This window comes from Dreissena polymorpha, chromosome 3 (genome assembly GCF_020536995.1).
Source record: "Dreissena polymorpha isolate Duluth1 chromosome 3, UMN_Dpol_1.0, whole genome shotgun sequence".
NCBI lineage: Eukaryota > Metazoa > Mollusca > Bivalvia > Myida > Dreissenidae > Dreissena > Dreissena polymorpha.
This window is the reverse complement of record NC_068357.1, coordinates 144558283-144571930: the sequence shown is the minus strand read 5'-3', so window position 1 is coordinate 144571930 and position 13648 is coordinate 144558283. Positions and strand designations below refer to the sequence as shown.

Sequence of the window (13648 nt, the reverse complement as noted above, 5' to 3'; positions counted from 1 at the left end):
GTAACGATTAGGCCTGATTGAATGTTTCTTGCGACCGCATGGGTTGGTACTGTAGGTTCGTTTTTCTAGATCTGAAGTTAGGCTGTATATTCGATCCTTGTATCCATCTAACTATAGTGACGCTTAACATTTCAATTTAAAAATACATAATAAAAAATATTATATTTGAATGGGAGCCGTAGACCGAATTGAAACCGATATTATACTACACGAGGTTATGAAGAGCAATTAATGGGTTTCCAAACAAAGATAGTGTATGTCGGTAAACAAAGCAGTATTTTAAATGCAGACAAAAGCAATTTGATTTCCCACTGAAAATTTTAATTTTCCCGATTTTCGGAAAATATGTTTTTGTTAATTTTATTTGAACATGTTGCACTCGATCTAACTTTAAATGTACCTGTCGGTTGATCTTTATAATTGAAAAGGTCCAATGCCTGATGTGCGCACATTGTGGAACATGATTTGCACGTGTAAAATAAGAATACCCCCCACCCATTCATAGAATGATTAATTCGTTTATATCACGTTGTCCATTGATATTTATCAGTATCGGACCCACCTGTTTCTACATGGCCTGTCGTTAATGGCGTGTGTTCTCTCCGGATGTAATATGTGTGGCGTTCATAAGGGTTATGGTTCTATAGCAACAACAATACACTAACTTACTTGCCGTACCATTTAATTCGAGGTCATGCCGTGGTCGAAATACATGTATTTGAACATTGATTTCCTTTCGGCTTATTGTCAATGTCCTAAGCGGTTTAATATGTGAAATTGTTTTTGTCACGGCCTTAAGTTTTATAATTTGTAGGCCAATTATGTCATCTATGCGGCCTTGCATATTTCTTACAGAGAAGGCGTCCTTTTTTAACTTGCCTGCCTAATTCTCGAGTGTTTAGGTTATGCGCTCGGTATAGATCTCACATATGGTAGGAGTTAGTCTTTTATTATAATAATCATCATCATCATCATCTCAAAATTGAAATACATAATTTATTTTTCCCATGCCAACATTCCGTTAAGAAGCACTGCTTTTTGGATACTTGAACTTTCAAAGTAAATCAGATCCGATGAGATATTGTCAGTATATATAGAAATAAGTTTTGTTTAAAGGGGCCTTTTCACAGATGTTGGCATATTTTTGAAGTTTGTCATTAAATGCTTTATATTGATAAATGTAAACATTGGATCTTAAAAGCTCCAGTAAAAAATCAAGAATAAAATTTAAAAAATAAATTTAAAAAAGTAGCCGGTACCAGGGCTCGAACCAGTGACCCCAGGAGCCCTAGAGTTAGTCTGAAGTAAAAACGCATTAACCCTCTTGGCTATTCCGCCGGGTATACACAATTTAAGTATTTTATACCTTATATAAGCAATCTACGTTGTTTCGTAAATTTAAACGACAACAACAGAACTCTCCAAATTATTCAATCGTTTCGCGTTGCAACGCTTTATAATTTTTATGTTTTCAAATCGTCAAAAGATACATATAATGGCTATATTGGACTATGGTAAATGTTCAGTAGTACTGTTTCCTCACAAATATCATAACTAAAACTAAAATTTGCGAATCTGAAACAACTTTTTTCAATTTTGTCAATTTACCAAACCGTGAAAAGATCCCTTTAATATAACACCATGATTATGTTTCATGATTGATTGGCCCTTAATTAACTTATATTGAGGATCATTTTTACTGAGCTTAATTCAACAAGATTATCTAATTGTTTGTTTTTGAGTTTGCCACAGTGTCAATTAACTGGTTAAACGGTCGTTGATCGTGAGTGTGTCAATATTAGCTGACACTCTAATGAACGATCAATTACATATTTAAATATTTACATATTTAAATTCGCCTATCAAAATGCATTTGTGATTCGTTGTTATTTATTTGTTGTTCAATAAATGACTAAGTGGAACTCTAGATTATCCGTGCTTTATGTTAAGACACTCTCTTATTTGCGATCAGCGCAATTCTCGTGTGCAATCGCAAATTCCGTAGTTTAGTTAACGTACCGGGAAGTGCCTGACCATCCTCCGAATGCACAGGCTGCTCTATGGAGTTTTGTTAGCCGCTTGTGGCATAAAACCCTTTTTCTTATGACGCGGCGCATTATAAATCTCGACCAAACGACCTACATAACGTCATAAGTCTTAGTTGCATACATGATTGCAGATCGTCCAAATAACCTACATAAGTTCCGAATATTCATAAGTTGAAATACACGAACGTCCTAATAAGCAAATACGATGTTAATTATCTTTAAATATAAAGTACGCAATTCAAGTAAAACGTGATTTCGGTAGCTTTCATTCAATAACTAAAAATGAAAACTTATCGTAAATATATAACTCATGTACACAAATTTCTCCCACTTTATATATTAATATATATAACAGATATATATGACAATGTCGCTTCTAGCCGTTTATAAAAAAAAACGCTTTGATTAAATTTGCCGTAGCTTTCGACCCCCAGTCTTCTTAAGCGGCATTTATTTGTGATTCGAGAATTGACGTAGGAAAGGTAGCCAACAATTGGCGTAGACAAAATAATAGCTACCCTTAACATATAATTAATATAATACATTTATAATTGTTTGCAGGTTCGCAAAATTGCGCCCGAATATTACGACAACCTGCCGTACCACACCTCGTGGGTCAAGGTAATTTGGGACTTCATCTTCGATCCCGCCATCGGGCCATATGCCCGCGTCAAGAGGCGCCCTATCCCCATAAACCCCTCCGAGGAAATCGAGGGGGCGGGAGACCAGGAAGTTATCAACAAGGCGGAAAGCAATGGCATGCATAGCAACGGGGTTCATAGCAACGGGGTGCATAACAACGGGGCAATAAGCAACGGAGTGTCCAATGGTTTCCATGTCAGCAAAAAAGATGATTAAATTGAGTGAGACCACTAAGTTCAGGCCTTAAGTTAGTGTTAACTTTATACAAATACTAGTAATAGTCATGCATGATAATTGATTTGTGCATATATAATCTTTTTTTTTCTGTTAATACAAATGTTTCTTACAACTTGGTCACTCTTGTTTGCAACTGTTCATATGTAAATGCATCTTTTTTACTCCTACTGATTTGCATTTTATTTCACTTTTAAATAAACTGTTAGTTGATTTATTTATTTTATAATTTTTGATTGATTGATTGTTATTAATGGATTTATTCATTAATGTCAATCAATACCTTCAAAGTCATTAAAACTAATTCTTTAAGTATTACATATTTATTTTGTTGTTTTAAAAGTAATTATTTAAGAATTTATTTTGTTGTTCATATTGTAGGCAAATATTTTAATTATCTTAATATATATATTTTTTATGAGGTAAATGCATTTTATGTAAACTTAGCAATATAAATATCCAAATTTCTGATTTCACGATGTATTGTATAAAGATACATTTCCAATAAATGGTCAGTATCATAGCTATTTCACCAAAAGGGACTATTATATGTTTATCTTTTCATCCTTCATGTCTTTCTGTCTGTCCGTCAGTCAGTCCTGCGATTTATGTAAACTGTATGAAACTTCTATGAGGAAACTTGATATATCATTTAACACGAAAATGTCAGACCCCTTTTATCACCAGAGGTTTTGAAGTCAGGTCACTATTAATAAAAATAGACGGAATTGTAATGACTCAAAGTACTATGAAATGATGAAACCTTATATGCACCTTTTTGTTATAGGTTTTCTGTGTGTCTGTCTGTCACTTTTGTTAATCCGTCCTCAAAGCAATGTTACGTTAATATGCACGACCTATTTTTCACCTGAGGTCAAATGTATGTTGCATTTTTCTGCTAATTGACATTGGATTTTATTACAATACATACCCTTAAATGAGTTTTCAGCAGAGGTTAAAAGTCAGGTCGCTATTAATAAAAAAAGACGAAATTTTAATGACTCAAAGTACTACGAAATAATAAAACTTAATATACATATTATTATTAAGTTACAGGTTTTCTTTATGTCTGTTTGTTACTCATTCCTCTGTTAATCCGTCAGTCTTTCTGTACATCCTAAAACTCGATATACACACATCAAAAGCAACGTAAAGGTAATATGAAGTGCTTTTTTAGATAAGGTCAGATGTTTGTTGAATTTTTCTGATAATTGACAGTGAATTTGATTTGGAAACGTACCGTAAAATGCGTACAGATTAAGGGTGTTATACAGGTTATGTACTTATTTAACCCTTTGCATGCTGGGAAATTTGTCGTCTGCTAAAATGTCATCTGTTGAATTTCTAAAATTAGCATTTTCTTCGATTTTTTTTCAAAGAATACTATCAGAAAAGCAAACAGTTTGGTTCCAGATGAGACGCCACGTTCTGTGGCGTCTCATCTGGATCCAAACTGTTTGCAAAGGCCTTTAAAATTCGGTTCCCGCACTGAAAGAGTTAAGCGGTAGAGCCTTTCACACTACCGGTAGGGGACTGGTGTGTTTGGTGCAATACAGTGAAAGCCTTGTTTGAATTTATTTTGTGAGGATTCAAGTATTAATTTATGCTTTGGTAAGAGAAAACCATGTATTGAACCTGTCTTGAACAAATTCATGGGTTATGGAAAAGTATATTTATCAAGCGTGGGTTCTTATGGCATCACCAAAGATTGTTCAGATGTTGTTTTACAGTATTTGTTTTACAGTATTTGTGATCTTCCATGAAGAACAAGTCAGTGTAGAAAGTCATTGCACTATTTAGATCTTGAGCACAGTTAGTGTAGCAGTGTGTGGTCACTGTGGGATTGAATGGTTGATTGCTCATGTACAGCTCAGTATGTTGTTGTTGTATTAGCTCCTCTGAGCGCATTATGTTCACTGGAAGCTGTAAGGATAATGTGATGTCAGTCATCAGTCAGTGCGTGTGTGGGTGGGTGAGGTAGAAGTTTTTTTTTCAAACAACCTCTTTTCCTAAACCTCTGGTCAGATTTGAGTCTGTTCTGAGAAAACTGGGCATAATGCATGTGCGTTAAGTGTCGTCCCAGATTAGCCTGTGCAGTTTGCACAGGCTAATAAGGGACGAAACTGTGCCTAAAATGGATTTTTGCTACGAAGAGACTTCATCTACAATTGCGCAAAATTCTATTTTTTCACAATCATCATTTAACTTGCTGAGAACGCCTTTTAATGATTTCTCTGCTGATTGTTGAAATTGTAACTTAAACTTGACAAAAGTTGCCCAGGACAGTTCTGTTCCTTTGGTTTACAGGTCAGCGATCTAGGGCCTTTGACTATCTTGTTTTGATTTAATGTTGAATATAAAACAATTAATGTAAGTATTGTTTGAAGTGCTAAGTGTTCAAAATCATTAGTTGTAGATGTACTAAAGTAATGGTTGAAGAAAAATCATAATTCATGCTTGTACTGTAGCCAAACTAACTCTCGTTGTATGTTTTATTTAATCTCTGTTAATATTTAATCGCCAAAACACTTGCCAATTTCTTGGGGGTTTTTATGGAAAAAAATCAATGACTCTTTAGATTTATATCAATCCGCTCTTTACATTTCATTTATCTCATAAAACATCTTGTGTGGAGTGTTCTCGACAGCCTTGAGCGAATTTTGCAGTGCTCATTGGAATTTTATGTCGAAGCTTTTCATGCTATACACAGTCTAACCGATTTGATATATGTTACAATTCTCTTTAGTGTAGACACATGTCTTGGTAACAAATATATCTTGTTTGCCGAAATTATTTACTTCCTTAACTATTGCATGATAAACAGATTTCGTCTTAAATGTTGACGACTGTCTACTAAGTATGTTGTCGACATTTGTATGTTTTGTAAACGATTTTCGATGTATACGACCACTGTTTATGTGGTGAACAATTGGTTTTTTTTGGTTGTAGACGAGAATATTTTGTTGTTAACCAGGTTTTCCGAAGGAAAAAACTGGTTATTAGATTGGCGAATGCGGGCGGGCTGGCTGGCGGGCTGGCGGGCTGGCTGGCGGGCGGGCGGAACAAGCTTGTCCGGGCCATAACTATGTCGTTCATTGTCAGATTTTAAAATCATTTGGCACATTTGTTCACCATCATTGGACGGTGTGTCGCGCGAAATAATTACGTCGATATCTCCAAGGTCAAGGTCACACTTTGAGTTCAAAGGTCAAAAATGGCCATAAATGAGCTTGTCCTGGCCATAACTATGTCATTCATTGTGAGATTTTAAAATCATTTGGCACATTTGTTCACCATCATGGGACGGTGTGTCGCACGAAAGAATCACGTCAATATCTCCAATGTCAAGGTCGCCACGACTAAAAATATATTTTTTTTAAAAACAAACTTACAAAGGGGGTTTATTTTGTTTGTTCATTTCAAAAGTTCAGTTTGAGTTTTCTCCCTTTATCAGATTTTTTTTTCACAATGAAAACCTGGTTTTGTGACAATTTTGTCCCTTGTTTTACCTTGTGTTTGTTTTAAATGACTGTCTATGATGTAGATAACTGGCTACCAGTGGGTAACATGCTTACGTCTATGTTTCAATTAATTTACTATTTTGAAGATTAACTTATGAACTTTATGATAAAGTAAAGTTTGTTGAATTGGAATCAAATCTTGTTGTGGTGCGTACCGTATTTATTACGATGAAGCTTGAGTTGCCAATACTTTAGTAGCGGCTGAATCAACAAGCTTTTAAAGATAAGACGATGATTATTATACCCCCACAAACGAAGTTTAAGGGGGTATATAGGAGTGAACTTGTCTGTCTGTCGGATGGTCTGTCTGTCTGTCGGTCAGTATTAAGTGTCCGCTCTCTAATTCAAGTAGTTTTCATCCGATCTTCACAAAACTTGGTCAGAAGTTGTATCTACATGATGTCTAGGTCAAGATCGAACATGGGCCTTGCCAGGTCAAAAACTAGGTCACAGGGTCACTTAGTGCGTTTTAAACATTCAGCATGTTGTCCGCTCTCTAATTCAAGTAGTTTTCATCCGATCTTCACTAAACTTGGTCAGAAGTTGTATCTACATGATGTCTAGGCCAAGTTTGAACATGGGCCTTGCCGGGTCAAAAACTAGGTCACGGGGTCACTTAGTGGGTTTTAAACATTCAGCATGTTGTCCGCTCTCTAATTCAAGTAGTTTTCATCCGATCTTCACCAAACTTGGTCAGAAGTTGTATCTAGAAGATCTTAAGGCCAAGTTCGAACATGGGCCTTGTCGGGTCAAAAACTAGGTCACGGGGTCACTAAGTGCGTTTTAAACATTCAGCATGGTGTCCCCTCTCTTATTCAAGTAGTTTTCATCCGATCTTCACCAAACTTGGTCAGAAGTTTTATCTAGATGATCTGAAGGCCAAGGTCGAACATGGGCCATGCCAGATCAAAAACTAGGTCACAGGGTCACTTAGTACGTTTTACACATTGAGCATGGTGTCCGCTCTCTATTTCAAGTAGTTGAAATCCGATCTTCACCACATTTGGTCAGAAGTTGTAAGTAGATGATGTGTAGGTCAAGTTCGAATATGGGCCATGCCGGGTCAAAAACTAGGTCACGGGGTCACTAAGTGTGTTTTAAACCTCACCATATTGTCCGCTCTCTAATTCAAGTAGTTTTTATCCAATCTTCACCAAAATTGGTCAGAAGTTGTATCTTGATAATGTCTATGGCAAGCTTAAATATGGGTCATACCGGGTCAAAAACAAGGGGTCACTAAGTGCGTTTTAACCATCACAATCTTGTCCGCCCTCTAATTCAAGTACTAGTAGTTGTCATCCAATCTTCACCAAACTTGGTCAGAAGCTGTATCTATATGATATCTAGGTCAAGTTTGAATATGAGTCATGCCGGGTCAAAAACTAGGTCACGGGGTATCTTAGTGCGTTTTAAACATCACCATGTTGTCCGCTCTCTAATTCAAGTAGTTTCAACCAATCCTCAACAAACTTGGTCACAAGTTTTATCTAAATGATCTCTAGAACAAATTTGAACATGGGCCATTCCGGGCCTTAAACTAGGTCACGGGGTCACTAAATGCGTTTTTTAACATTCAGCATGGTGGCTGCTCTCTAATTCAAGTAGTTTACATCCGATCTTCACCAAACTTGGTCAGAAGTTTTATGGAGATGATCTTAAGGCCAATTTAGAACATGGGCCTTTCTGGGTCAAAAACTAGGTCACGGGGTCACTAAGTGCATTTTTTAACATTCAGCATGGTGTCCGCTCTCTAATTCAAGAAGTTTACATCCGATCTGCACCAAACTTTGTCAGAAGTTGTATCTAGATGATCTGAAGGCCAAGGTCGAACATGGGCCATGCCAGATCAAAAACTAGGTCACATGGTCACTTAGTACGTTTTACACATTGAGCATGGTGTCCGCTGTTTTTTGTGAAGACGACATGCAAAATATTATGTGTCAATGCGGCATGTGGGGGTATTCGTCACGGCTTTAGTTGATTATTGTCGTTAAATTACAAAAGTCGTTGGAACGGTGTTAGTCTGTGTAAAGAATTAATCCAATTTTTAACATTTTCGGTCATATGCAAAACAGAGCTTGTGACCAATGAAATGCGAAAATGGGTCTTTTGCCACATTCGCAGGCTGGCCTTTAGCCTCGCTGTTTGCTATAAAGTCACGCAAGATTTTGTGGTCTCATAAGCAGACACATTGATCATTCTTCGCTGATGTCCATACTGGTCTGAAACTGGTCTAAGCTCTGGCCGCTTACGGCAAAGACCCATTGTCGCACGACGCAGATTGATTCTTTAAGTATCGTGTGTGCATTAAAACCTGAAATATATGTACAACGTTTAACAAAGAAACGTTTATACTGATCCGAAAAAAGTTAAAAACTGGTCTGTATTTGATATTGATTTTACAACGTGAAAAAATACCTTGTTCGATTTATAAACATAACGACCTGTACAAATTGTGTTACATAATATGGTAAGCTGATATGGCTCCTAGTCTGTCTAGTGTTTCCCCGATAATTTGCAATTGAATATCATTGAATTTAAATGACGGGGTCTAAAATTCTTGTATGTTGGTGAATATTCAGCTTATTGAAGAGGTTTTAGGCAATTGAACGTGAATTAACTTTCCCATGCATGTTTGAAGTTGGCAGTATTGTGTTTAAAAAATGTCAATACATCGTTATATATCTGCCAAAGCAGAACAATAAGGTATGCGTGTAGAAAGCGATAGCCTGTGTTTTTTAAAAGCATATTTGCTAAATGTGTTATTTACCTATATGTAATTGCGCAGGCTGGTATGGGGCTTCGTTGGCCACATTTTGGCATAAGACCCATTTTCGAATGACGCGGCTCACATGAAGATCAGCGATAATTTCTTGAATATTCAATAATGTTTGAACGGTCATGGTTTTACTATCAGTCAAGGTTCTAAGTGATTTAAGTTAAATATTTGATAAAGATTTGCAAACCTTTGTGTCTTAAGGAAGCTGTGCATTTAAAGCTCGATTTTCTTTTGTTTAACCCATTTATGCCTAGACGACAAAAGGCCTTGGCAAACAGCGTAGACTCAGATGAGACGCCGCATGATGCGGCGTCTCATCAGGATCTGCGCTGTTTGCTTAATGGAATTTCTGTAAAAATATTCTAAATATAGAAATAAATATACTAGATATCCCTAATTTTGGAAATATATTGATCCAATTTATAAGGATGGGAGAGTCCACTAGGCTTTAATGGGTTAGAGTGATGTTTTTTTCGAAGTATTTCGTATGCGCTTGCCATAAATGAGTTTGTTTGCAATATAATAATGTTGAGTATGTTTGTTTGAAAGTGTGCTGAATTGAATCGAGAGGTCATGAATATGAGTAATGGATTAGTCAAACATTTACCAGATCCTGTCGGTAAAGTTCAATTCTTAATCGCCTGTATGCAGCGACTGAAGGTAACAGGTTGATATGAAATTCTGGATGAAAGGGTCGGTTTTCACTTAGCTCCTTATCAATGTTAGCACAATACAATGTTATTATTTTAAGACAAACATTACATTTTTTCTATGAGAAATGCAGTGATTAGGCCCTAATGTGGTACGAAAGCGTGGAAAATATGTCCAATATGTAAAGCCACTTGTTTTATGAACATTATTTAATAAAAATAAAAGGTCAGGCCCATAACCAGAGTTTTGAAAAGGGGGTTGCGAATTTTCCCATCAACGAATGATATTGACCAACGAAGTGGCGAAGGGGGTAGGTGCGGGAGGGGATGTTCCCCTCCTGCAATCGGGGGTTTGAAGGTCCTCACCATAGAAACATTTTAGAAATGAAACGTAAAACACTGCATTCTGGTGACTTTTAACTGTATTTAGAGACTGAAGTCATAGAGCATTTTTATAAGAAATTTCCCTTTCATTGACCATACTCAGTGACTGAGCAACATGTATATAATATAACATACATGTATTTCCCATTACCGTTTTTCATTTACCACCTATATCGACCAGTCACGGAAAAAACATTATATTATACGGCGTTTAACCCACTAGTATGCGCACATACTTTGTTTACATATGCAACAACACATTTATAGAAAGTGAAATCAACAATAAGAACGATATAAAATATCATTATTTATTGGAATCTTGATAAAATTAGTGTATTTTACCATTCCAAAATATTACCATTCATAAGTCAAGTAAATTGAAAGGAAATATTTGACTTTTTTCTAAACGATTATGTGTCTGCTACTATGGATGATAGTACCAGAGGCCTAGCATTGCTCTAATCGTGCTAACAGTGTTTTGTACAACAAACACTGTTTAAAGCGGGTATATACGATTTTTTTATATGTGTTTAATTGTAATATATTGATAAAATATGTTACAATAACACAAAATAGGCAAGAAAAATTATACATTAAAGCCGAATTTCATAAAATGCAGCAAACGCAAATTAGCGCCCCGAGCCGATAGTGACGTACATATTTTCCTACAATAACCGAAGCATTCGTCTTTGCAGTAGAATCGGATATAGTATTCGTGTGTCGTATGAATAGATATCGTTGCAGGAATTCAAATAAACCGTTAAACTAAGTTTAGATGCACATCGTACATGTATGGTATACATGCTGGCGAATTCGGCTGTACAGCCGTTTTCAATTTCAGAATTAAATGTCTGGCTTATTTCGCATTTTTCGACACATGTTCTTCTTAACTTTTATTTTAATTTATATTGAAATATATATATAATAAGTTTTTTACACAGTTTATATAAATTCATAAATATTTGACAAAATCGTATATACCCGCTTTAACAAAAATGGGTCATCTCTAATTTGCATCAATACCAGGGTGCAGGATCACGCGACTTTTTTAATGAAAGTCAACACACCGGTAAGTGCTGCTTTTTTCCAAATAAAACAATTTGTAACAATTTTTTATAAGAATTTCAACTTGTGCATAAAAGATAGATTTTTAAGCTGCGTATGTCAATGTGAAATACATCAGAATTACTTTATATAATAAGCATGTGTTCTTTTATCAAAAATTTCATTTATAATTTTATACTGCACAAATATGCTTCACGCAAATTGCAGTGTTGTCACCGATTTCAGACGTATTCTCAAGGATCGGCACAAACTGCAAGAAAAACTTTCTTTTATGCACTAAAGATTTGTGCAAATATATTTCAATAACGTGACATATTTGTAAAACTAAAGTTTTGAACGGTGTGTTTACATTCTGTCCAGCCCGTGTGTAAAATACCTGAAAACCAGTCTTATTTTGCACCCTGAATACTAAACAGAAACAAAATGGTATAACTGGTTACTTTTACTTTTGTCCACTATTTTTAACTGTTTTCTAAACGAATTTCAGAAACATATAAAACTTAAGGCTTCATATAGACCATATAACCACAAACTCCTGGCCCTTGGGTCTCAAAGTCCTTAACAGTGTATACCAGGACATTAAACAAAGGACGTATTTGCCCTTTATGCTCAAGATCCGTCACAATTAATGAACATTAAACATTAACGTCCACCTGATCAAATGTTATAACGGTTTAAATTCATTATAACAGCATAGATCTGCTCACATGTTGCTGTTAAAACTTCTATTGATTTCAGCAATTCTGCTGTTAAAAATTGTAAATAAAAATCACGGTCTATCTTGGAAATGACTTCATAGAGAAATGTAATTATATGGTTACCTGTCGGTAGCCTATTGAATTCAAAATTATTGTAACGCTTAAATACGAAGACTCACTGGAATCAGGGAAAAGGTAAACAACCGTTTTTGCGTCGAATAAAGTTGGGTGCAACTTTTAGTACACATTTATTTTACTTGTCAGAAAACATTGGGTGCGAACGCCATCCCCCCCCCCCCCCCCCCCCCCCCCCTGGCTACGGGTATGGTAGTGTTGAATTAAACAGATATTTCCTACAGAAAACATCAATATAGTTCAGGAGCGTTCATAATCATCCCCGGAAACCTGATATGCTGTGAGAAGTTGGATGTGCTAGGAGAAGTTGCCGATAGATTTCGATGAATTTCGGTAGGGTAAGTAAATCCAGTTCTATAATGGTTTAACGGCATTTTTTAATTAAAATATATTTTGGTGTATGCAAAGGAGGTATTACCGTGTATGTTAGAAAAATCCTGGTTATTAATATTCACGATTTATTGAAATATGACTATTTAATATCGACGATGCAGGGATTTGTCCCATATTTAGCACTTAATTTACAAATTTCTTTAAAGGTATGCCAGTGAAAAAGTTTTTGCACCGACAATTATATTAACCAATGTCCCCGAGTAAAATATCCGCCAGGGTTTCTTAAAAAAATTCGACTTTACATTCAACATGTTGATGAAAAAATGATATGACATGGTGCTGTACAAAGATGTCGAGATATGACATGAGTGCAGTTCATTTATATACTTAAAAGATCACTGTTACAGCTGATTTATGCCCACTCTGATGCACTGTAGATCATTTTCATTGAACTTTGAGGTTTTATAATTATATCCGTTCTGAAGATAAGTTAATTTCCAGCTTATATGTATCTTTTTTTATTGTTTGAAAATCATTGCAAATGTAAAACAATTGATTCATACAGGTAAAAATATACGTCCGGTAGACAATCAAAACATTTATAATAATATTTTCTGCCTATAGTTCCAATTATGGGTAGACTTTCATAAATGTGAACTAAATTTGTATCTATTGACTTCAAGTTGACAGCTTTGCAAACATCTCCGACAATGCACGCATGTAAATGTTTGTTTCTGTTCGTTCTTTTTGGTAATGATATGTGCAAAATGTAAACATTTTTTTTCAAAACCCAATCCACGCCTCCTTCTTATGTGTATATTAAGATGGTAAAACTGAGCGTTTTTACAATTAGTCCTTTCTGACGTTACTTTGGTGTCTCACAAGGGGATATAGGGAATAATGTGTTGATCATTTTAGTTTTATATAATTGTTGTTTTTGCTTTTTCAATGTGAATTCTTTGTATAGAAATAACCTGTGCGTTTGAACCACACAAATAATAGCAACTTCACAACACAACTTTCACAAAATGAATGTTAAATGGAATGAGGAAGTTTTCCAGTTGGTGCGATTTAAATTCCTATATGTTAGTGCGCAAAAAATTGATGAATAAGAAACATTAGTCTCGCTGTTCGGGAATGTGGCGTAATTCATGTGCGT

General features: G+C 35.5%; 1 protein-coding gene across 1 annotated transcript in view; it reads left to right on the top strand.

Moving 5' to 3' along the window:
• Positions 1-6140, top strand: part of LOC127871844 (sphingolipid delta(4)-desaturase DES1-like) — a 29960-nt gene extending 23820 nt beyond the window's left edge. Inside the window, exon 3 of the mRNA XM_052415094.1 lies at positions 2610-6140. Within this exon, the coding sequence (XP_052271054.1) occupies positions 2610-2906 (297 nt within the window). The 3' untranslated portion in view covers positions 2907-6140. The remainder of the gene's footprint in view (positions 1-2609) is intronic.
• Positions 6141-13648: the final 7508 nt, after the last annotated feature.